This window comes from Hoplias malabaricus, chromosome 14 (assembly GCF_029633855.1).
Source record: "Hoplias malabaricus isolate fHopMal1 chromosome 14, fHopMal1.hap1, whole genome shotgun sequence".
NCBI lineage: Eukaryota > Metazoa > Chordata > Actinopteri > Characiformes > Erythrinidae > Hoplias > Hoplias malabaricus.
The window spans coordinates 32980063-33007017 of NC_089813.1; the positions used below are offsets into that span (position 1 = coordinate 32980063).

The window sequence follows — 26955 nt, forward strand, 5'->3', positions numbered from 1 at the left end:
GTGTAATTCTTACCTGAAACACCTTCCAATGTTAGTGGATGGTGTAGCATTATTTTGGAGGGGAACACATTATAAGAAACAGATATTTATACTCGATTGCTTCTTTCAATAACCTTAGGCTGTTCAAATATATGAAATCATTAGTATATTTGTTTTCGTATTTATTTATTTATTTATTTATTCCCGTAAACCATCCGGCTCTAAAATATATGTCTGTAAGCAATTCAGCATGATTGTTATAACCTTTAAAACCACAACACTTTCCAGAATAGGTCAGATAAAACAACTACACATCTCACTGACAAACTTTTGTTCATGAATTCTGATTACCTCAAATGCCATTCAGCTCAAGCAGCAACAAAGGAATCTGAGATTGGCATTACTTTAAAAAAGTGTGGGCACAGAATTGCATCAGAAAGAAGACCCCAAGTGGCCTTTATGTTGCAATGCCAAGGTCAGAAGCCCTTTCATAAATGCTGAGAAAAAAAGAAGAAATATCATTTTCTAACCGTGGTAGGACTGGCTCATTTTATCAAATCTTTAGAAAAACAGATGTTTATATTGTTTCAATTAATATTTAATAATGGTAAATAAGTAATATATGAGTTTTATTAATGTCTGATTTCATATCTGACATTTGTAAATGGTAACATTGATACTGCTTTAAAAATAAATGTTTGCTTTTCTAAAAGCTACCAACAAATTGAATATATTCTTGCAGTTGGAAAATTAGTGCTCAAGTACTTAATGTCTTTTATATTAGGAATGTCTTCCATTTTCATTTTCAAAGGCTTTGTCAGTTTTGTGTGATAAGCTGTTTCAGGCTCAGCTTTTATTACATCTATAAGTCTTAACATATTTTGGTTGTCTTTAATTAAGGTTCCTTGGCATATTTAATATATAATTCTTTGACATATGAATTATTTACATCTTTGAATGTGGGTGTTTGTGTGTGAGACAGAGGTGAGATTATAGAGCAGGGACAGTGTTTGCATGACTGTAGCAGTATATTGAAAGAAGTGCTCGAGGCTGTGTATGATGTTCATTTCAGTGCTGCATAGAACCCTCACAATTTCATCTGTATTCACACTGCGCTCACAAACCTCACTTCCATAAAAAATTCACCATCATAAATCTCATATAGAGCTTATCGCACTGTATGACCGCAGCCAACGGCAGTGTTTTACTGTTCCTCCAGCTCCCTGCATCAAACGTTTTTTTTATTTCTTTTTAATATAGTTATGCTTTTCTACCTGTTTCAAAAGGGGCACGTTTAAACTAGTTATCCGCTGCTTGTAGGAGGACAGGCTTTTCTACTTAGAGTAGTTAATTCTCTACACATTCAGAAACAAATGGTCTGAGGTCCTAGACCCATAAACTCCCCTCAAATTTACGCTATTATGGTAAAACGCTGGATTGCTAATTTACTGGGCTAATGTCCACTCGTAGGTCTCTAAATCTCTGAAGTGCATGGTGAAGTCTGTGGAAATGCCGTGTGCACTATATATTTTAAGAACTATATGTGTATATTTATTACTTTAATGCATGAACAGGTTGCCAGGTGGAGCAGAATGATTCACTAATGCGTTTGGTCAGATGCTGCTGCTGTTTGTGGAGGTAGATAGTGTGGAGGTGGCATTTTAAACTCTAGCGAGGGGAAAATAATGCCACTGTCTCTTCATGATGGATATTTTAAGTGGCATGGCATCGAACACTACATAACTGCTCCTCTAAAATAGTTTGTCAGTTACCCTTCTCATTAGCAGTCTGTGCTGCTCCTAGCCTGGAAGTGTAACTTAATTTCACTGTAAATGAATTTGGAGTGCAGTCTACTTGAGTTCTGCCTAGGTCTTTGAAACTGAGTCAAGTTACAAACTACTGTACTGTTCCATTTCACTCCGAACACTGGAGAACGAGTGCAGCGATACAGGAAAACTAGATCAATCTCAGCTTGGGCCACCCTGGTACTTATTGGATTTGCTGGAAGTAAGTGAACCTCTTTACCCTTTTGTAGAATTGGAGGTTTTGTGGTGCACAGGGGTTAAACTGGGCCAGAGCTCTGACATCTCTGGTGAATGTGGACTGCAAGTGGAGTTGAGTTCTGGTACCATTACACTGAGCTACCTGGGTTTATTAAATACAGCACATGGCCAAATATTCCTCTGAAATGAAGAATATTAATTGGAATACTTTTGCCATTCCCTTTAGGTTTGGTTCTGGAACACACATTTGTGCATTTGAGAATATCACAGACTGATGTGGTGGGATTAGTTTGAGATCACAAAAGCAAATCCAACACATCCCAAAGGTACTGAATAGGGCTCTAATCAATTTAAAGAAACCACTAATGGACCCCTAAGTGAGCAGATATTATGTGAAAGGTGGGTCCATCCCAGCACAATAGTAACTCTGTCTGTGTTGTTGTGCAGCGTGTCAAAGACAAATTTCTATCATGCAATGATTTTTTAATTATTTTTTCTATCGTGCGATGACTCTGAATCTGAACCCCAGTACTGTGTTCACTGAGCAGGAACCTTGTTGTTGGTCATTTTAACGTCACTGTGCTTTTCAAGGTTTTTGTACATATTTTTTCTTTGCACACTTTGTTTCGGTCAAACGGACAACTGATGGTAGTGTTGGTTTTCATGAGGGTGCTATTCCCAACCGAGCCGTTTACTCTAGCCCCATCTGGCCCGTCTCTCCCTAATGTTCCATGTTCATTGTGTATTTGTTATTTTGCTTGTTTTTTTGGCACTGCCTGTTTATATAAATTTGTGGAGTGGCACATTCTCCTCGTCTCATTCTGTTTCAAGGTTACATCCAAAATAATTCCACACCATTCTGTGGCACAAATACGGCATTGTGTCAAGGTCTTCATCCCTACTATAAATAAATTATATTAAAAGAAGAAAAAAAAAACATACAGTACATGTAATTCATTTTCAGGATATAGTGCTATATCCAGCTCCATTGGAAAAATCCACCAATCAACATCATTTAATTAGTTAATTAATAATTAGAATCAGAAAATACAGCAAAACTGAAGTTCGTTGGTGTGGACACACACCTATTGATTGATTTGCAAAAGAAACCGAACAGCTAGTCTCCTGAACAAATGAAATGTGGCTGTATCACACCAGGTTTGAATCTCATTTCCCAGAAGCCCTTGCTGAGAATGCTGTGTAGTAACATGAGTTGTTCATAATTTGATATCGCACACATGTGCTGCTCCCTACTCCCTAAATTCCAGTTTAAACCCTGCTAATGCAGCACATCCAGGCCTTAAATCTTCCTAGACATAAAGTTGTGGAGAAGTGGTGTGAGGGTTGAACGGAACACTCCGTATGAATGGAAGAAGAGCAGTATTGTGCCCTCAGGCTATTTTCCTGGCCAGCTCTCCTGGGCTTCTCCATTCTCCCTTCTGTGGTACGCTGGAGTTTTAGGAGTGTTCCTGTTGTTCTGACTCACACCCATTTCCACTTGGGTTGCAGTGCAAGAATACAGCAGTTGCTGTTGCAGAGTTGGGCAATATGGGAAAAATATTTCAGCAACACACAATATTTGGCCATTTTTTATGGACACCTACAAATCTAAAGTTCCTTTAAAATTGAGGCTATTGATTGATTCATTTTTAGGGAGAATAGAGCCTCTCCTGTTGCTGTTCCAGGCTCAGCACTGCAGAAACTGCACTGTGTCACTTTTGAAGCAGGGTAGGAAATCACTCCCCTCCCTCCCCTCTCCACTGATTTCAGTACAGTACAGAGCTCTGGAAGCAGAAAGCCCTACTTGGTGTTCCTTTAAATCATATGTAAAATGTCACTGCACTTAGAATAACTATCGAATGTGTAAAATGACAAATTAGTATTGTGATAAAGGTGTTGATATCGATGAAATAAAATACTGTTATGGCCTAGCTGTGAACTATTCAGTGATGCATGTGTGAAAGTGTAAACTTTTGTCTTATCCTCAGCTCCAGCAGGATGAGTTCTCGCAGCTCTTTGGCTCATCTCTTCTCCTCATGCTTCCCTGAGATCCGTGACGGTCTCGGGCAGATTGCAGAAGTGATGGATCCCACCGAGCCAGTGTACTTTGATCCGCAAAGAGAAGAGGCGGACCCACTGCAGACCAACACCCTCATCCTTCAGTTTCTGGCTTTTACCAGGTTTGTGTATATACAATGTTTTTCTCCTCATGTATAGAATGTATTTATAGTATTATATAGTCCAAATTAGAGAATAGAGCCTGTGCCATTGCTATGTCAGGCTCGGCACTGCAGAAACTGCACTATGTAGGGCTCCATACAAAAATGGTTGCAATTGCGACCATAAATATTAATTTAGATAATTATTTTTATTATTTATTTTTTATTACTTTTTTGCCTTGGAAGGTAAATGATGTGGCTTGATGTAGCATCCAATCACATGGACGTGTTTGGCTATCAAAAAATGCCTACATGCTCGTATTTTGACCAAAAGTGTGACAACTGAAGCAGTAGGTAGCAGAGCTGAACAATTAGCGGTGAATGGCGCTGTGTAGAAAATTCATTAATTCATTATCTGTAAGCGCTTATCCAGTTCAGGGTCGCAGTGGGTCCAGAGCCTACCTGGAATCATTGGGCGCAAGGCGGAAACACACCCTGGAGGGGGCGCTAGTCTTTCACAGGGCAACATAGACACACACACATTCACTCACACCTACGGACACGTTTTGAGTCACCAATCCACCTACCAACGTGCGTTTTTGGACTGTGGGAGGAAACCGGAGCACCCGGAGGAAACCCATGCAGACACAGGGAGAACACTGCAACTCCTCACAGACAGTCACCCGGAGCGGGAATCGAACCCACAACCTCCAGGCCCCTGGAGCTGTGTGACTGCGACACTACCTGCTGCACCAGGTAACAAAAGTTATCTGATTTATTTCACACAATCTACATCCCTGTTGGACCTGAAGAGGCCATCTGCTCAACCCCAGCCTGACTCAGTTAGCACCAGTGCAATAGTGGGAGACACACAGATGTGCTTGAACAGCCATCCACCTCAAGCTATAGTACAACCACAGGGAGGCATTTCAAAACTTCTTGGCTTCAGGAGTTTGCGTGGCTCAGGTACCGTAACGTAAAGCAGAATATGTACTGTGAATTCTGTTCGAAAGCAAGCAAAGATATCGCCTGAAAAACAGTTACAAATCACTTAAAAATGAGACTGTGGGGGGAAAAAAACACAGAGAGATATCAAAAGACCTGCAATTGCTTTATGACCTATTATTATTCATGTTATTATTTGGCACTTTAAAAAAAACTATTGGTGCCTTGTTTTCTTTCTTTTCTTTTTTTTAAGGAGCCACTGGCTCCCTAAGCAACTTTTTTGGCTGGAGCTCTGCTATGTAACTTTTGGAGTAGGGAATTGTTTTTGAAAACAAGAAACAGACTCTTGAGTGGTGCAGCGTTCTAAACATTCCCTGAACCCTCATTCATCTGAGGTTTGGAGTTCAAGAGCATAACTGGCCTCTCAATCTGCAGGACCCTCGGGAGGGTACGATGGCACTTTCTCTTCCCATTAGCTGTTGAGGCTTCTGTGTAATTTTCTCTTAAATATGTTTGTATGCTTCCTTCTGGCACTGAAAAGTGAGTAACTTGTACTGTGTGGTTTTTGTGACTGGAGTTTAATAAACGAAGGGTGAGCTCTGAGACTTAGGCTTATGAGAACATTCCTAAATAATACTGCCTTTAGACTAAACACTGAACAATATATCATTTGATATATCAATATATGATTGTGTTTTTCATTTCGTCTTGAGGAAGCCTAGCATTCAGTCCTAATCTAATACCTGCTTCAGTTAATCAGTTCTTTATCGAGTTAAATCAGGTGCTGTTGATGGAATTTATCATTGCTGTGGGGTAAAAGTGCCGAGGAATTAGACCGCCTGCCTTTGCTAATATGCTGTTTATTAGTCTGAGCATTACCAGGAACGTTATGGCTGCTTGGAGCGGCAGCTCCCTCAGTCACAGCTAAGCCTGGGTGTGCAGCAGCCCTAAGTCCTGAGGAGCTATTGGAGAGGAATGAAAGATTTACAGGACGTTCTGTTGCAGGAGTGTGTGATCCAGCCTGCAGCATCATTGCTGTGTTCCAGAAACAGGCCATGACAGGCTTTTTCCATTCAGCAGTGCTATACTCTGAGTCTGGAGTCTGACTGGAGGTTCATAGCCCCCCTACTGCTGCTTCTGGATATATTTAGCCCCTCACCCCGATTCATATGCTAGTGCAGAATACATCCTACACAGTTTTGATCAGTGTAGCGTAATGAGCAACACCGCTGCCTTCTACACAAACGACTAAAATCCCCACCCAGGTAAGCACACCATGTAACACCAGCACGAGTCCTCAGGGAAGACACCTAACCCTGAGTTCACATATATCTGTAATGATTAGAAATCTCAAACGCCATAAACTTAAAAGTGAGGCAAAATGATATCAAAATTATATTGCTACTCTCAGATAATATATATATATATATACATATATATTTTTTTTTTCAGATATTTCAAACTGATAATTGACGATACAGTGGAACCTCTACTAACGAACACCTACACTAACGAACTTTCCAAGATACGAACTGGGCATTTGAATATTTTTTTGCCTCCACCAACGAACCATGACTCTGGAAATGGCCACTGACCCCAATAGGCAAGTCTCCCAGCGCCCAGACTTGAGCAAGCGTTTAAGATTAGCAAATTGTAGTTTTAGCAGTTTAGCATTAGTGCAAATAGCAGACATCGAAATTCATGCTAAGTTAAGCCGTATCTACGCTTCATCTCCCCACATTCACCCGCCTACTCTCCGTTATTCCACCCACCTCCCACCTCCCGTCATCACGTCGTCACGTCTTCGATATGTAACCACTTAAAACTTTATTTTTATTACTGTTACCACTGTATTTCTTTTATTTTTAGTAACGCTATATGTATTTTTTTACTAATTTGAGAGTGTTGTAAACATATATCAGTGCAAAAAGGGTGACTTTCGGGGTGGGGGCTGGAACACATTAAATGCTTTTCCATTATTTTAAATGGGGAAAACTGACTCGAGAAACGAATTTTTCTACTTACGAACTGGGTCACGGAACAGATCAAGGTCGTAAGTAGAGGTTTCACTGTATCTGTAATGATTAGAAATCTCGAATGCCATAAACTTAAACGTGAGGCAAAATTGTATCAAAATTATATTGGTACTCTCAGATAATTTTATTTATTTATTTTTATTTTTTGCAAATAGTGCAAATAGTTTCAAACTGATAACGTTGACGATACGTTCATTTTACGTTTGAAAAACACAGGGCAACACTCTTGTTCTAATGATGACCAAGTTAACGTTTATTAATCCTTTTTATTAGTTTTAGTAGATTTTATCCAATTAAATAAAAAAATTAAAAATGTATTTATTATTTTGTTTAATAAAAAACAAGACAACAAACAAACAAACAAAAAGCTGTGACTGGCCTCTGTTAGTTTAATATATGGGGCTTACAATGTTCTCAGGAGCCACCTTTCATTTTATTGTTTGCATGTAGTTCATTCAAAAGTTAAATGTTGTTAAATAACTGTTACGTTTGTCTATAAAGTGAACCTGGGGTATCTTGGCTCTCTGTATTTTATGACTGTGTATATCTGCATTGGCGGATATGTACATGTATCATACCGAATATCAGCATCAGCCCAATCTGTGCCTTCTAAAAGTCAAAAAACAGTTTGGAAAGTAAGTAGAACACAGGTGTATCCCACAGGTAAACATTGTCTCACCAAGCAGCGGCTCTCGATGCAGCAACTGCGCCTCCACGGCCGAAAACACAACCCTCGCTCTGCCCCTACTCCCCGACGTCAGAGAACAAGAGACTGATGGATGGAGAGGAAATGCTTTCCCCTTCTCCTCTTTTATCATGTCTTCAGCACTTTTCCTCCAGCCGCAGCAGGAGGAGGAAGGAGAGGGAGCTCTCACATCTGCAAAACGAGCAAAAGCGAGGGACATTATTTGTTTTTATTGCTCTTCTCTCTGTGCTTCCAGAAAGCATCCCGGCCTGCGGCACAATTTCTCCCTTTCCTCCTTGTGCTTTCTCATTCACTCGCTCCTTCTCTTCACACCATAGGCAGAGAATCTTGAGAAGAAGCCTCTGTGGAGGAATTGGGTGTGTTTTTTTTTTTTTTTGGCCATGGGTGGTTTTGCTGTGATGGGATTTTCTTTGTAGATGCACAAACTCTCCCTCTCTCTCTCTGTCCGATCTTTGTCACTCTTTTCTCTTGTTTCCCTCTCTCTCCCTCTCTTCTTTTTCTCTGTTTTTTTATCTTTCTTACTCTTCTCTCTCTCTTGTTCTCTCTCACTCTTTTCTCTCTCTCTGTCTGATCTTTGTCACTCTTTTCTCTCATTTCCCCTCTCATGCTGATCTTTCTCACTCTTTTGTCTCTCGTTTCCCTCTCTCTCCCTTTTTTCTTCGTTTTTGTTATCTTTCTTACTCTTCTCTCTTCTACTCTTCTTGTTCTCTCTCTTTTCTCTCTCGTCTCCCTCTCTTCTTTTTTTCTGTTTTTTTATTTTTCTTACTCTTCTCTCTTTCTCTGTCTGTCTCTCTCTCTCTCTCTTTGTCTGATCTTTGTCACTGTTTTCTCTCGTTTCCCCCCTCTCATGCTGATCTATCTCACTCTTTTCTCTCTCGTCTCTCTCTCTCTCTGTCTGATATTTGTCACTTTTTTTCTCTCCTTTTCCCCCTCTCACTCTCTGTTCTTTCTCTCTCTCTCTCTCTCTGTGTCTGTCTTCTGTGATAAAGAATGCAAATTCTGCTCTTTTTGATCTCGAGGTCTTGTGTGCAGTGTTATGACGCATGACAACCAGATGAACTCTTGATATATATAATTTTTTGGCTCTGTACTAAACCTATGTGAGCTACATTCCTGCAAACTGATAGGGGATCCTGTTATTTCCTGTTACAGACAGTGCTTTCTTACAGAAAATGACACACACACATGCATGAGCACACACACACACACATACACACTTACAAAATCCTAATTACCTAATTATATTTGAAAGGGATATAAATGTTTTTGTTTATTTCAACAAGCTTCCCTCTTAGCCTTCATACAAAGCCTGGTGATTAAGTAGAAAGTAGATACTTAGCTTCAACACTTCTTGTCTCAGACTTGTTTGGTTAAACCCACCGCCGTATTTCCAAACCCTAATACAAGACGCGGAGGAGCATAATCAGTAATTATACATTTAAATAAATACAAATTTTGATCTGTCTTTTTTTCACAAATATGGAGAATGAATAACAATGATTTGAAGGCGCCTCACCAGTCATTTTCACATTCATTTTATTCAGGTATTAATGAAGATTAAAGTGGAATCCGGGAGACTGTTGCATACACACTTAATTTATTCACCAGCCACCAGATGAATAATTTTAAAAGCCAGTTATTTAAATCCATTTTGTTGTTAATATGCTAACACTCAACTGTTCAGACTGGTTCTGTAGACCCTTCAAATTTCTTCTTTCCAGTGGAATCTGACGTGTCATCATGTTTACTGTCCAGTGGGCAATGACCAGTGTCTTATAGTCAAAGCTGATTATGGTAAAATAATATATATAAAAACCATGGCACAACACTATTATTAAATACTCACTAAGACCTCTGGCTAACGTTGTGTAATTCTGTATTCTGTAGCTTTTAGAGGATGGAAATGAATGTCTGGTTCTTATCACCACAACAGTGAACGATTCTGACAGTATCTCAAGAAAGGAACTACTGAGAATGACTTGTAAGAGGATAGATTTGTTTACATCTTAGTGATGTAATTATGCAGATATTGTAAACGATAGGTGGCATTTCCTTGTAAGCCAATGTAAGCTTGTTTATTGAACAGCATTGGACAGTGTGGGGGCTATGTGTGTGTGGGTTTAGAGAGAGTGAGTGTGTTTGTGCATGTGCGGATTCTGCTTCTCACAACCTGTGTGTTTATCCCTCTCGTCTGTTTACAAGATGAATATTAATGAGCGAACCCTGGGAAACGGTGAAGACGACTGCTCTAATGGGTGAACACTTCTTGGTTGATTGGCACAGAGGTCAACTTGCTTTCTCACGGAATAATGTTTAAATTCCTGTCTTTTTAGGTGTGTGTGTGTGTGTGTGATTGAGAGGGAGAAAGAGAACGGTGATTGTCCATATGCAATTCCACCCTTATCTAATGCTAAGTGATAGATTGCTAATCTTCCCACAGAAGGCAAAGAAAGCAATCATCCCTCCTTAATCTATCCCGCCGTTTTAATTTATTCTGTGCAGGGGATAGAGGCACGCTCTTTAGATCGCCTTTCCAGCACAGAAATGTCACCGAGGACTTTGATTCATTTATTTTATTCCCTTTCTTATATATTTATTTACTCCCATTTTAATTTATTCATATGTCAAGCTTATACAGTTGCATACAAAAGCCTAGGCGCCTCTGGGCAGATGGCATGTTTTATTGAATTTCTAAGTGAAAATAAATGCACATCTAGAGAGAACACTCTTCTACATATTGTAGGGCCACTCTAACTGTTTATTTTTTGAATTTAACACAGAGAACAAGTCCAGCAAAACCGTCACGGCACATTTCGTATAATATATATGTATATTAATACACCAGTCAGCTCAGACACTGAAATAAACTCCTTGTTTTTACACTTATTGTCTATTCGTTTTCAGCTCCACTGGTCATACACACTGCAGTTCTACAAAAACTACACACCTGTTGCTGTGTCTGATCCACTCATATCAGTACAACACACACTAACACACCATGTTAGTGTGACTGCAACGCTCATCCACATCCTGCTTGTTCTGTGGTGGTCCTGTAGGGGGCATGATTATTGAACAACAGTGTGGCTAATAAAGTATGCAGCCTGCAGTTGTAGAATGCCAAAGTGCAGCTACATGGGCAATGGAATTGATAAAAAGGGTGATGAGTGCAAGGTCATTTTAATATTATGACCAGTTTAGCAGCACAGTTTAATATCCAGGGCAGTTATCATTTTAAAAGAAAATTTAATTTGACTTAGAGTTCCTTAAATTGAATACATGACAGTTTCCAGAGATTCTGTACTGTCACTCATTAATAGAATACTGTTGAAATTTAGTTTTGTGACATATTTTGCGTAATAATTTCCACCAGGAAAGTGGACTTCACCGAATCACAAATAACTATATTCATATTGACTTTTCTTTCCTGTGACAGTGAAAGGGCAGGGAGCAATGAATTTGCAAGAAAGTTATCGATTTTGCGTCTGAGAACTGCTGAGGCACTGCCCGATTTAAATAGACTGATTTACTTTATGATTTGCTCACACCTTCCGAGAAAATTACGAGCTCATAAATATAGTGTCACTTTTTAATGTGTGAATTTTCACAAGCGTCAAATGCTGGGGATTTCTTTTTCTCCTTGTGCAAAGCAACACCATCGCTTTTAAATAAATTAACGACGGCTTCTGTGGAAGCCATTATTCATTACGGTTGAATACACAGAGTGTTCCTTTGATTTGCCATTACATAAATAACACTCTTTTCCCTTTCATCACTTATTTCCATTTTCTAAAAACATTATATTCTTGGAGGAATACCCACAAACTAGTCCATGGTTATTTTCCAGTACATAATTACGATGAGCGTATTGACATGGAAATAGAAATTGGGCTGAAAACACCGAACATCAAAGGGTCTTGATTAAAGGAATGTTTGTCTTGGTCATTTTAATGATCTTGGATCACTCTGAAGCTCTGACCGAACTGAGTGGACACGTACTTCTCCAGCTGGGTCTTTTTTTTTTCAAATGGGCTTTTTAATGAAGAAAAGTCAAAAGCATATTTTCATTGGATTCTCGTTTTAATGACATAATGTGAGACTTATTCCACAATTTTTGCCTAATCATGGACTTTGTTGTTGGTAACTAATAGCATAAGCTTGTACACAATCTTCTCCTGGCTAAATTAAAGCCATTACCAAATTTACATAAATATTGGCAGACAAATGAATCTCTTATCCAAACTGATTCCACTGCAGAAGTCATTTATAATGTTTCTTCACTTGGAAACAAACACACTGTAACTATTAGACCTAGGCCTTTACTTTGACAGAAATGTCAGTACTTGGTCAAAAATAGGGGGAAAAACCTGCAACAATATTAACTTCTGCTAAAGCTTCTGTACGATCCTATGTTCACATGTATATTCTTGTACTGTCAGGTATTAGGTGATGTATATTCTCATGTTGTTGTTGTTTTAATGTGTAGTTTTCAAGTCCTAATTATGTAGGCCTTCATATTTATATTAACATTTTCATTGGAATAATTTACCAGTTATCCAATTCTCATCATGTTGTAGAGGTAGGGGTTAATGTAAGGAGTCTTGCCCAAGGACTTTTATGAAGAGTCGTGTATTTACTGAGACAGGGAATTGAACCCTGATCTTACCTGTTAAAGACAGTGGTGTTACTACCTTAATACCACAGGAAAAAGAAGAATATTGCGGGGGGGCAGACATGCATCTCAGGCCTCATGGGGTCCAGGAAATGATCTTCCAATCAATGGATTAGTTTAAAAATCCAAATTTTACATGTCATTCTTTCAATCCTTACTTCCGATTAAGCTCTTTTAACCCACAATTCCTTATGCTCTGCAGGGTCCGCCAGGCCGGCATGAACGCAAACTGGCCAAACTCCATCCATTTCACCTTTCAGCTGTACCGCTTCCCTCCTGTCACCACCCAACGCCTGCAGCTCCTGGAGCCCGAGCCCCGGCCTGATTACCCCTGCGTCCTCTCGCTTATCAACAAGGACGGCACGCCGAGCTCAGGTGAGATTAGCATCCACACGCCCCCGCCAGGGGACTCCCTCTCTGCCTTTAACAGAGCCGCCTGTACAGCCCTCTGCCAAAGATCTTGTCATGAATTATCTAATCGTGTTTTCACAAGATGGGATTGGACGTGTTATATTTTGAGCATCTGGTGCTGGCAAGAATCTCGTCCCATTCACTACAAAATGAAAACACATGTCGGTGTTGTTTTTGATGTTTTTTTTTTTTGGGGGGGTGGTGTGTAGAAATCAATTTAGTGAAGTGATTCTCAATCTCGGTGCCGGAGTTCACAAAACAGATACAGTGTACCACAGATATAGCGCTCCACTCACATTTGGAGGACGGTGTCATGAGAGGGCAGCAACGTTGGAGGACTCATTTTCTTCTGATGGATATTACACACACATCAAGTGTCATGGGGAACTAGCTTGTTACAGATGATATATTTTAAAATGCATTTTAGTATTGAACAATGTTAGCTAGGCTACATATTCAGGGCAGCTTTAGTGTGGGAAATGTGGGGCGCTAGTTCGGTTTCAGAAAAAACGCAGATATACTAAATATAAAGATGTTATATAATTTCGTAATATAACAACTGTAATAATGTATTTAAATATAGTTTTACATCTGTTACCCAGTGTTCTCCCCGTGTCTGCGTGGGTTTCCTCTGGGTGCTCCGGTTTCCTCCCACAGTCCAAAAACACACGTTGGTAGGTGGATTGGCGACTCAAAAAAATTGTCCGTAGGTGTGAGTGTGTGAGTGAATGTGTGAGTGTGTGTTGCCCTGTGAAGGACTGGCGCCCCCTCCAGGGTGTATTCCCACTTTGCGCCCATTGATTCCAGGTAGGCTCTGGACTCACCGCGACCCTGAATTGGATAAGCGGTTACAGATAATGAATGAATGAATGAATCTGTTACCCAGTGGCATATATTTGTAGAGCATAATCAGGTTAGATAGATTAGAGTGGAAATGGAAATATTAAATATGTGCAGGTGATGGACAGAGTGAGAAGAATTAAAATATAAATAAATAAATAAATCTATGTTCTTTTCTCATTAACATCCTTTCAAATCCAAATAATTTGCATGGTATTGTCCTTGCATTGTTTCCAAAGATGGAAAGAAACACCTGGCTGTTCTTTAGCAGAGCACTTACGGACAAATGCGATTAGGTAAATTAGCTGAAAGTTGTGTGTAGTGAGTGGAAATAGATCCTAATAACTGTTCAATCTATCGGCCATTTTAGCAATAATAAGAACGCTGTGTTCAAGCGTGAAAACTGTGTTTATCTTGATCATCTCAGGAGGTTCCACAGGATGGAGCTGCCACTCAGAGGTGGTTCACACTGAAGATGGTTTCTGTTCCACACACAAGAGCGCCGTCTTTTATTAAGGACAGGAAATGAGCAGTTACTGTATTAGCTTTTGGCCTGTGTCCAGATGCTGCTCTTCAAACACAGTGGACCTGCCCAAGAGCTGAAGCTGTGAGACTTGCCGCTGCTCTTGCTGTTGGTGAGACATCCGATCTGGCAGAGTGGGTCCATTCTCCTGCCAAAAGCACTCATTAGCTTCCCCTTATGTGCCTGCCATTTATTTGTATTAACCGTGACCCACAAATCAACAGATCCTGCAATGAAATTCCACTTTTGTTTTCCCTTAGTTATTAGGAGCAATGATATTTGTGGGCCTGCCTGCCACGCGCCTCTGGCACTTCAACCTTTTGGAATAATGAATGGTTACAGAGTTCCTCCACAAACTGTGCCAAGCTCAGCATCATTATTCACTCCAAACTGTGTTTATGTGTGAACTAAGCTTTGTGGCACTGAACAATAAAGCTCATAATACGCTGATCATTTACGGAGCTGCACAGGCCTGATAACTAAAACCACACTCAGGCCTCGCTGATGTTTATCTCTCACTCTCTCTCAAATGGCGGTCTCTCTTTCTGTTTTTTTTTCCATTCTGTTCTCTATCTCTGGCTCTCACTCTGCTTCTCTGTCCCCATTTTGTTTTTCCTTCTTTATGTGCTCTCTCTCCCGCCCTCTTTGCCTCTCTTTCTTGGTGTTCTGCTTTTTTCTCCCTGTCCCTCTCATTCTCTCTGTCTCCATCTGTGGAATGCTTCTCTCTCTCTCTCTCGGTTTTCTGCTTTTTTCCTACTTGTCTCTCGCTCAGTCTCTCTGTCTCCATCTGTTGTCTGCTTTTCTCTTTTGCTCAGTCTTTTTCTGTCTTTCTCTCTCTCTGCTCTGTCTCTTTCTCTCTGCTGTCTCTTGTTTTCTCTCTGCTCTGTCTGTCTCTGTCACTCTCTCTCTCTGCTCTGCTGCTCTGTCTCTCTTCTCTCTCTCTCTGCTCTGTCTCTCTCTCTGCTGTCTCTCTCCTGCTCTCTCTCATTCTCTACTCTGCTCTCTCTCTGCTCTGTCTTTCTTTCTCTCTCTCTGCTGTCTTTCTGTCTTTCTCTCTGCTGTCTCTCTCACTTTGCTCTGTCTCTCTGTTTCTCTCTCTCGCTCGCTGCTGTCTCTCTCTTGCTCTCTCTCTCACTCTCTACTCTGCTCTGTCTTTCTGTCTTTCTCTCTGCTCTCTCTCTCGCTCTCTGCTCTGTCTCTCTCTTTCTCTCTCTCTGCTCTGCTCTGTCTTTCTGTCTTTCTCTCTGCTCTGTCTCTCTCTTTCTCTCTCTCTCTGCTCTGTTTTCTATCTTTTTCTCTGCTCTATCTCTCTCTCACTCTCTACTCTGCTCTCCCCTCTCTCTCTCTCTCTCTCTCTCTCTCTCTCTCTGAGTGCTGTTATCCCAGCAGTTCTCCCTCGTCCTGCTGAGAGAGGTAATGGTGCGAGCAGTGAGAGGCGATGGGGAAACGGAGGCAGGCAGCAGGACAAAGAAAGAACATGTGGGACAGAGAGAAAAAGACGAGAGGGAAGAGAAGGATGCACGGCGACTGAGGGGCTGGGGGTGTGGGAGGGTTACTCAGCTGTTAAACATGTTCTTACTTGCAGACCCCTGTCTGAGAAGCTCTGTGAGTGGACATGATATGAACCATAAAAGATCCACATTTCTGACAGCAGCAGCTCAGAGAGCAAACCCCAGCTCCCACTGCCCACACACTGCTGCCGTACCGCACATGGTATGATACTGTAGAGACACTTAGAATCTTCATCACATCAGTAGATACGGCTGAACAATAATAACTTGTACCATGTACATTTAAACAGGCTGTTTTCTTTGGGTTGGTATTTTCAGAATAAATGCTTTGATTGAAATACCACAAGGATCAAACATCACAGCAGTGCCCCTCCCACCCCCTTGTCTAATCAGCGCCTGCTCTTGTAGAAGACAATGAGCCACTACTCAAACCCCACTGTTGAGTGCAAAAGGAAGCAAGACGAAGAAGCAACATTTTTAACCATTTTTGCTCAGTTCTCTTTTCCCGAGGTGGAACAATTATAAAGTCTCCTGTTAAAAAAATGACTGTGTGAACTTGTTTCACGGTTTGTGTATTGGTAGACTCCAAATCCCCAAATAAATGTGCCCAGGAACGGAACAGAAAAAAAGAGTCACTGTGTAAAAACTTAACCATTCTTCTTACATTCTGCATGATTCAAATATTCTTTAGGAGATATGCCTCAGTGCCTTGGGTTAGAACTTCATGCTAACACAGCACTGGAAATCCCATAGAGATGCCATTTTGAAACTGGGGTTTTCATTGCATATCTTGAACCCAGGGAAACAAAGAGCTCCACATTTTTAAGTGTTTTAATCAGTATTTAAAGTATCTTTAGAGCGGTTATTAAATCATAAATGTAATGATTTCTCAACCTTGAAATTGGATTCGGATTTTAACAAAGACACATTCAGGGTTTTGTTTTTATTAAAACTTCAAACTTTTTGTCGAGCAGTGGGCAGAAGTGCAGTGTTGCTGGTGGTCAAAAAAACCAAAACAGTAGGATGATAGAGAAGGTCGGTAAGTTTCAGAATAGGCTTATAACGTTACACTATATTTCATCATGATCACTCACTGAAAACTGTATTACAAAAAAAATCTAAAGAAAACACAGTATAAGGAAATAAGAATGCAATAAGTGACATCATCATTCTCTCATTATGTAGGGGTTTGGGATCACAGCCATTTTCTTGTCCAAACTAAGATGTGTCATGCGCTATCTTTGGCCTGTGGGCCACACTTTGGGCAACACTTTTAATTTAATAATAATTTCAATAATAATTCAATGTGTTTGCAGGACAGTCACACACTGTCGTACTGGACGTATATAATGGCATCCACTGTCTCACGATTGACTTCACTTTTGAGTGAGTGTAGCTCTTAGTTCATTCCAGACGTCTGCAGCTGTTTTTCTTCAGATGTGTCCAGACAGCCGCTGTGGTTTGAGGACGGGTCAGAGAGTGAGAGTGTGGACGAGGCTCTTGTTAGCTCTGGAGTGGGCTTCCGAACACTGCTTTATGACAGAGCCTTGGAGGATTTGATGCTGCTAGTCACTTCTGCACAGGAAAAATCAGTCATGTTGGTGCTTACTCAACAAATGGGGGCTTACGCAGCGTCATGGGGTACATATCAACCCCGCACAGCTCCAGCTTGACTGACAGGAGGTTATAGAGACGTACAGTGTGTGTGGAAAAAAGCGAGGCTGAATAAAGAGAGGTTTTTAAAGCCACCGCTCAATCCGTCTAGGTTTATATCTGAACCAGACTTGTTTGAGAGGGATTCAGACGTGTCCTTGACTGCTTCTGCCTTAAAAGAGCTCTTTATTGTGGCGTGAATTCATCAGGATGCGTATGTGAAGCAGAGGACCTTGAAAATAATGTATATTACAGTGAAATGTATTCACAGCAGTTGCATATGTTCACTGCAGGACTGTGTCTGTGTCCCATGCTCGGACTCAGCGGGTGTTTAATCAAATAGTAACGTTCTCTAACATTTATCCAGGTAGTTATCCATTGTGCTGTTTGTCCACTGAGCTTGTTGTTTTGATTGTTCAAGGGCAGCTTACAAATTTTAATAACTCTACTGTATTACTTTCTCATTCTCACGCTCCCTCTTTCCACTGCAACTTTCTTTCTCTTTCGCTCTATCATGTCTCTCTCCCTCTGTTTTTGCTCCTTACTTCATTCTCTTTTTTTTAATATGTCCTCATCTATGTATTTCATTATTTCCAACCTCGAATTCATCCGTCCTTCCCTCCTCTGATCTCTTTCTGTTTTTCTCTCCCAGACTTTCCCTGTTCCCAATTTGGTTTTCCATTATTTCATCATTTTAACTACCGGTCTGTCTATCCATGTGTCTTTCCCTCCCTCCTCCATCCTTCTTTCCATCTACCCATACTTCCCTTGTTACTTGTGCTCTTTCATAAACTCCCCCAAGTCTATCCATTCATCTATATGCATCGTTATCTCTGACTCATCGCTCAGAAAATGTTTATTTATTTATGGATTTATTTCTTTGCCTACATCTGTGTTTCCCTGAAGAAGCTCAAATCTAATTTTATGTTGTCCTCCTGTACCATGTACCATTTTTATTGTATTGAAAACCCCATGATCATACATTTGAATTGCAGTTTTGCTGACTCCTCTTTCTAATATTGTTTGTATGTGTATATGTGTGTCTGCAATCGTCAGACTGTCCCGGCCTACAGCTGCAGTACTGTGTCGATGCAGGGGTTCTGAAGCCAGGAGAGAGGGTGTGGTTCCTGCGATACCTGGCCCTTCACTCCCTGCAGATCGACGTGTGGGACAGCGACACTCTGCTGCTCATTGGCTCAGCTGCTGTTGAGCTGAAGGTAGGCCTTGAAGCTGCAAGTAGTACAGACAAACATAAAATGAACACCCTTAACTAGACACGACACACACCTACTCCAACACACTCAGTCTGTATTGCTCTGGTGCCAAAAACAAGGACGTTGGATTGAATGTTTGTAAGTGTAGATGGATTTTAAATATATGGAGCACTTTTTCATTTGGTTCCTGCGACACAGCTCCAGGATCTTGAGGTCCTTGTTTAAATGGACACCTTGGGGCACTGTCTGTGAAAGGTGTAGTGTGTTCTCCCTGTGTCTGATTGGGTTTCCTCCTGGTGCTCTGGTTTTCTTCAGCTATGCAAAAGTGTCCACAGGGTGTGTGTATGAGTGACTGGTTGAGTGTGCACATTCCTGATGATTCCAGGTAGGCCCTGGACCAATCAGGTCCAATAAATTAATAATTATTTTTCTAGTTCACATTATGAACAGCCAATATGCTACAAAACATTATGAAAAAGCCACAGTGCTGACAACTAGTGGCCTGGATGTACCTAAGATTTTGTGATGATGCCCATTTCTTATATGTAAAATAAACAAGTTCATTCAGGGACGACAATGCAGTCTGACATTACATCTCATGTGAGTCACAGAAAAATGAGAAAATAATAGATCATTTCTTTCATTAATAATGATTGCTACTGTCTGAGGGTGAAAATGCCTCATTGCTCCTTAAAAGGGAAAGCAGATTTGTATCAGAGCCAAGAAGATTAACGCGTTATCTTGGCATCTCTGTAGTCAACATATAGCTCCATGACTAATTCAAAGGCCTTGAGTTTAGAGGATTGTTTTTAATCATCAGCAGAGTGTATTACTTTATTTTTTGGTCACAATCTGATCCTGAAATACCCGAGTCCCAGCTCAGTATAAATCAGAATTGCACCGTGTTTTTCCTTTGTACAGCAGCATGGATCAGGACTTCAGCACGGCGGCTGAGCCCAGCTCTAATCACTACAAGTACACCTAAGGCAAAATAAACAACCTCTCTGCTTTATCACTAAGCAGTACCTCGCTACTACTGCCCTGAGACACCTTACAACTTCAGGCACTGAATCTATTTTTCTGGGCGTCTCTACATCTCTACTGCACCCGAAGACCCACAGCCCTCTAAACAGCAGTAAAAGCTGAGACGGGATAATCCAGCATTCTTCCGTTCTCATCGTGACACATTCCGAGCAGGTGTTAAAGTGTCCGGACGTCTTTGTACTTGCGAGTCCCTCAGCGCTATGAATGTTTTATGCGTGATCTTCGTTCAGGTGAGCTGGGACAGCAGTCTGCTGCACAATTTATGAGCTATGGATTTGAGAGCTTTTGGGTAATGGTTTTAAACAGCTCTCTCAGATCCGGACTCTGTCTGTTACTACAGTGGCTACTGTGCTTGGCCACCCGCCCAGTGCTCGCCCCTTTTTTCAGTAGTCATCTGTTAAACACCAGATGTTGAATAAAGGATAAAACTACCAGAGACACACACACAGAAAAAAAAATAGAATACAAACCACAAGCAGAAGCCTGTCTGCTTCCACACCGATGAACAACCACTCTGACCTTTTCCCCAAATCACACTAGAGCAGATCTGCCTTCTGATAAGCCCACAGCCGCTTGTCATCAGATTGTGGCATTTGTCTGCCCGTGGTGATGCGCACATGGCCTGTTTGGTGTGTTTGCCTTTGTTTTTGTTTGTTTGTTTGATTGTCATTCACAAGTGTCTAGTCAACAGCCAGACGGGGGATGGGTGGGGGGGACGTAGCCTCGCAGCAACTTCTGATCATGCTGAGTGACACGTTAAATAAAAAAGAAGCACAAGGGGAAAACGCTTTTGAGCTTTGCATTTGATATTGTTGTGATCTTATCAGTGTTTATAAGCTCTGAAGATATTAGAATTTTGACAGGTTATACCAAGTTTTTGGAACATCTCAAAACAGGAGAGCAGTCCTCTGGAGCAGCGTCAGTTTTCAGTCCCAAGGACAAGACCTTTTCAGCTCTGCCATAGGAATCTGATCAAAATAATTCTAATCTACATACTAATCTAGAACCAAGATGCATGGTTTATTAGATGCATTAGTGTACCTGCTTTTACTGACTTATCAAACACCTGCAAACTGATGGTGTTTCTCCACTGAGTTGTGTTACGCCTCGACTCGGTCTGAAGTCTGTTATCACAAATTTTGTTTCTTGATCCACTGCCAAGAGACCTGTATTGTACCGGAGTACTCTTAAAGTATTTGTTCCTGCCTTGTGTTGGGGTACTCAGCCTCCTATGCGTGGTTCAACACGTCTCAGAATCCTCACTCTAGTCACACAAACACAACCGCTGTTTTAAAAACCCACTGCCTACAATCATACAAATATTTTGTTATTATATAATGTTATTTTCAAACTGGAACACACAGGCTTGAGTCGATAACAAAAAATATAGAACAAAATACAGAAAACCTTGGCTTCTGAGCTACAAGCCCTTATCCGAATCAGATCAGAGGAGGAAATCCGGAGATTGGGAGTGCAGTGTAAGAGGGATTTTTCAGCGTTTACTTGAAATGAGGTTCCAACAGTCGGCTAAACAGTGCCTATTACTGTCTCTCTCTCTCTCCACACAGAAAACCAACTGCGTAAAAAGGTAAATCCGGATTTGAGGCTTCTCTGTTGTTTCTACTGTTTTGTGTTTGCTGTTTAAATTAGCATCACAGGGGAAGTCACATGACCAAAACACAGCCTACATTCATGGTTATTTTTAACAATGGGAAATGGACGTGTTTAAACAAGGTGGTTAATTAAAAAATAAATTTAAATTTAATTTAAAATAAACCTATTATATATATAATTTTTATTCCTAAATAAACCAGTAAAATAGTTGTTTTTTATCCTATAACTGGGTGGCTTCACTTTCCTGATGTGTTTGAGAAACCTCCTTGGATTACATGCCATTTCACTCTGTATTATATATAACTGTACATGGTAGTTTTTTTTCCCAATAAAATGCCAGTAATTGTACATATAATTTAGGTTGTTAAGTGAAAAATGCTCATCTGTGGCGTGTGATTTGGCCATGTCTTTCACCACTGTCCTGAGTAGGAGACCAGGCTGGTCAGACAGCTATGACTTCTTTCTGGAAGAGACAGGGACATGTCAGTCACCGTGGAATATCATTGTGAAATGTGTGCTGTGGACAGCTGTAATGAATTCTCCTGACAGAATCACTTTAACTCATATATCTCATAGCTGTGAGCACAGTTAACCGTACAATACTTTCTGTAATTAGCATGTAGCTTTAAGCTATCCAGAGCTATTGACACAGCTGAGTTTCAATTGAGGTTTAAGGATATTTAATAACTGTCCATTTGTGCCGAAGATAAAACAGCCCCCACGGCCAGATCTCAGTGTCTCAGAGACTGAGTTTAAACTGCAGGAGCTCTCATCAGACAGACAGTGGAGAAGTTAAAACAAATCATGATGTGTTTCACTGCCTCAACGTGATTGCATCTTTTGTGGAATCGATGTTCATTTTCGGAATCAGCTCAAACCAGAATAGTTGTTTCTCTGCATGACCAGTGCCTTGTGCAGTGGGCCACAGTCAAAACAAACCCAACAACAAGGCAGAATATGACAGTATTACACACCAAAAACATGTTGAATTAATTGGAATTGTAAGACAGGCAGGCCAGGGTAAGTACTAAGGTGCTGTTCTGTGTGTGTTCAGCATTTGCTGCGACAGGGTCGACCCGCAGTCCAGGTGAATCACGAGCTGGAGGTCATTACCACAGAGTACCTGCAGGACACAGATCTGGTCAGTGAGCATGCTGCCAGGCGCAGGGCCATTCCAGCCATCAACGTCTACACCACCGTCAGAGGCCGGCTCCACGTACGCCTCGGAAGCGTGGGTGAGCAATGTATTTCTGCTGTTTCACCCTCTTCCATCTTTACATTTTTCAATTTATCGGCGAGTACTTTTTATAGCATTATATTTCAAGGAACAGTAATAATGATGACACACAGGTGATAATTTACAGCAGAAGCATGAGCTTTTTTCCCTGCAGCGCTGAGAACATAAACCTGATTTTTATCTTTCATTGATACAGTTCCAATTCATGTTTATGTTTTCAATTCTGCAGGGAATAAACATATTTGTTTTATTCATATCATTTTGATGAGATTCCTTTAATTGTCATTTTCACAGTATGGAAAAGGAAATCCAGTGCTGATCACTCAGATGATGATAATAATAATAATATGAAAAATAATAATATTAAAGCACATGCACACATCATATAACATAACGTACGTCGCCGGTGTGAGCACCACCTTTTTTACATTGAAAAGGAAAATTATGTATACAGGGGTTGGACAATGAACCCGAAACATCTGGTTTTAGACCACAATAATTTATTAGTATGGTGTAGGGCCTCCTTTTGCGGCCAATGCAGCGTCAATTCGTCTTGGGAATGACATATACACGTCCTGCACAGTGGTCAGAGGGATTTTAAACCATTCTTCTTGCAGGATAGTGGCCAGGTCTCTACGTGATGCTGGTGGAGGAAAACGTTTCCTGACTCGCTCCTCCAAAACACCCCAAAGTGGCTCAATAATATTTAGATCTGGTGACTGTGCAGGCCATGGGAGATGTTCAACTTCACTTTCATGTTCATCAAACCAATCTTTCACCAGTCTTGCTGTGTGTATTGGTGCATTGTCGTCCTGATACACGGCACCGCCTTCAGGACACAATGTTTGAACCATTGGATGCACATGGTCTTACTGGTGCAATGTGCAGTTAATGAAGATTGGCCACCAGGCTGCTCCAATTTAGCCATGAAACCTCCCACACTACAATGACAGGGGTTTCAGTTTCATTGTCTAACCCCTGTATATATATATATATGGGTCCACCTTCTGGGTTCAGCACCCCAACACAACATGCTGACTTCGCTTTCTGTGTAGCTTGCACCCTAAATGTAATGAGAATGCTGAATTTTGATTTATACTTTGAACTGAATGAACCGTAAGCTAATAAAACGTCATTCACATTATTACGGTATCATACATGTTAACAGTTTTATAGAGAAATTCCAAAATTCTTAATTAGACTTGGTTCCATCAACTAATATTTTTTCCTGATGGTGACATTGTTCAGGAATTTTGCCTGTAGGGCAAACCAAATACAAAAGTGGGATTAGAACATTTATTATCTCTCTGTAGAGCACTTTTGACAGCACTGTCAGCTTCACATGTCTTCAGGCTGGAAGTTTGTTGCAGCCTGATGGAGTGCCTGACAGAGGCCCATTTAATGACCAAAGTCACTGTCCCGCTTCAACATCACTCACCAAACTCCTACTAATGCCACCGTGGCAAACACTTCTGGAAAAACATAGTTCCAAACCATTTAACAGATGAGCTGAGGGTTAGGCGCTTTTAAATGTCAAGAACGGCGTTTGAGTACCCGTGTGCCCTTTTGTTGGGACACTCAATCCTAGCTACGGGCCGCCCATCTAAAGTGATAAGAGTTTCTATTGCATTACACAATCTGCTCAGTTGTGCTGAGTGGGTCAAAAATTTGGGGTTGTATTTTGTTTTGCGTCTGCTTGTGAATTTATATTTTATTTTTTTTTCAGTTTATTAAATTGAATAGTATTAGAGTCAGTCTAGACAAGTTGTTTTTTTTTTTTTTTTTATCTGATCCCATGTTTCATTTCACTCCCAATATGTCATTTCTTATTCAAATCTCTGTGTTTCTCTAAACTATATTAAGGCAGATACACTTTGTTGACAATATTCAATTATTTTCATTATTTCTGGAATTTTTTTCTAGCCTTTTTTATGTACGCTTTTAATTTTTGGATTACTCACAGTTGTTACTGATAGATAGATCTTTAGATTAAGAATAATAACTTGTCTAGGGTTTAAATATTTAATATTACATTGCTGTAACGGGGTTGAAAAAACAACCACAGCTAATTTTGTGTAATGAAACGAAAATCAGAAGGTCATCTGCTGGATTTAACCTGGCCTACATGCAAAATGCGATAGAAGTGGCAAATAATGTGATGTGAAATTTGATGGACATGCTAAATAAAGACCTCATTGTGAGATTATTAAATTGGACTCTAAGTGGACAGTGTAATCAAGCGCTTTGTGTGAAACCTGACTTTGGTAAAGCTGATCTGTGTGGTGTTTGGTGAGTATGAGGCCATTGTGTGTAGATCACGCTGTGACAGCCTGGCGCAAGGACACAAACTCGTGATTAATCATTTCAGTCTGAGAGCTCAGTGTTAAAGGTGGACGTGCCCGGGTTCTAACTTTGAAAGACGTTAAGAAGTCAGAACAATCCGTTAGCAGTCATAATGTCCCAGACTCTCGGTGACGTTTAGTTGCTTCTCTAGCTGCTGTTTTGACAGCTCAGTAATAATGAACACGTCGCTCCTTCCTAGAAGGCTTTGGATTGTCCTCGACTTTCCAAAGACGTGTCATATACAGGTCCGCTTTGTGTTTATCTACTGAAGCACAATTATAAAATGTCAGCGTGTAAAACCCCAGCCAAGCGGTCAGATCCCAATCAGCCTTTCTCTCTGGCTCTTCACACCCTCAATCAATTAACTCCTCCAAAATTCATGAATCAGGAGTGCTCCGGCTCCTTTGTGCCGCCTCTTTATCCGGGATTAATGCTTTTGTCCATCCTATTTGTTCCCTAATGAGGAATGGTCATTAGGCGGTTTGAGCACGGGATCCGGAATTTATCCGCTCAAAGACTGATGGAGATTTTTATCACAGTGACGATGCACGTCCCAGACTCCTGGAGGTCAAGGCTGAAGCAATTACCAGACAAAGGGGAGAACACAACAGAAGAAGCTTTGAAAGACAGGAAAGTGAAAGAAAGCAGTTGGGACCCTGTATGGTGTAGGGTTATGTCCACGTTTGTCCATCACCTCTTGGCCAAGTGTTCATGTGTTGGTCAACAGCCTCGTTATATTCAACCCAGTTTAGATTTTGTGAAGTGGTCTGCGAGTGTCCTGCTGGGTGGCATTTAACACGCAACTCTTCTATTGTGTTTTTTTGACCGGGATCAGATGGGTGGCTGATGCATTGTTCTCTTTGGGAATTAATGAGGTTCTGCTTTAATTGGCCCCATGCTGATCGGAATATTGCCGTTTGTGAAAGCGACACGAGAGAAAAACCTAATCAAATCCTCTTTAATTAATTTCAGCTTGAAGGCAACAGGCAAGCAAATAATTAAACTATGGCGAAATCCTTTGGGGGGGAAAAAAAAAAAAAAAAACGAAACAGACGACTTAATTAAAGAAGAATGGAATAAACAAAAAACGCATGGTGTCTGGATTTTTGAGAGTTGTACAGTTTAATGAGCTATCACTGCAGCAACAGGCTGCTTCACCTGCATCAGACTCAGGCTCGCTCTCTTCTGCCACTCTGAGGAACCGAATGCAGGCAGATGGAGGGAATGAAGATTAGGATTTCTTACTTCTGCCTGCCTTTGGCTCCTCCAGCACTCGGCTGCAAACGCTTGATAAGCGGCGCGAACTCTAAGCCGGAAGAGTTGAGAGGGAACTAGAAATACAGAGAGAGAGAGAGAGATGGAGATTGAAGGAACGCTTGCATGTTAAATCACATTTGTGCAATAATTATTCTTACGACGTGCCCTATCTCTGTGCTTTGACGGGAAGAATTACAGAACAATGGCGTACATTTTGGGTGAAGGCGATGTGGATTTCTGTCTGGGTGAAAACAATGCTACATTTGTTAGATATGGAATGAGTGTGCCTTCTTGAAGAACCCGTCTTTGCTCTATTTTCGATAATAATAATACTAATATAATGCCACACACGGAACAGAAGAGCAGCTGGTCTTTTACCAATTTGGTTTTGAGACAGTGGTAGGGGCTTTAGACCCAAGTGCATTTTCATTTAATCACTGGGCTGTGCAGAGTTCTTACTGTTGCGAGTGATTTTAAAAGACCTTATGAAAGTCTGTACTGACTGTACTTTTTTCCATTAATAAGCAAAGATATAAGCTAATATTACATTCCACATTGCCACTCGTGCAAAATGCCCTGCCTATTAATGACCCACACGGTACAAGCATTTCTTATTCACATTGGTTTATGTGAATGAGTATTTTTGCAGATATTTATCCTTATTCTCACCATCATGTCTGTCATCGTCTTGCCAGTGTGGGAGGTTTCATGGCTAAATTGGAGCAGCCTGGTGGCCAATCTTCATTAACTTCACATTGCACCAGTAAGACCATGTGCATCCAATGGTTCAAACATTGTGTCCTGAAGGCGG

The 26955-nt window shown here is 40.8% G+C and overlaps 1 protein-coding gene across 3 annotated transcripts in view; it reads left to right on the forward strand.

Annotated features, from left to right (window-relative positions):
• Nucleotides 1–26955, forward strand: part of nphp4 (nephronophthisis 4) — a 179345-nt gene that overhangs the window by 118321 nt on the left and 34069 nt on the right. For all 3 annotated transcript variants that reach the window (XM_066643834.1, XM_066643835.1, XM_066643837.1), the window contains 4 exons: nucleotides 3971–4162; nucleotides 12700–12872; nucleotides 18492–18652; nucleotides 22362–22542. In XM_066643834.1, the coding sequence (XP_066499931.1) occupies nucleotides 3971–4162; nucleotides 12700–12872; nucleotides 18492–18652; nucleotides 22362–22542 (707 nt within the window). The remainder of the gene's footprint in view (nucleotides 1–3970; nucleotides 4163–12699; nucleotides 12873–18491; nucleotides 18653–22361; nucleotides 22543–26955) is intronic.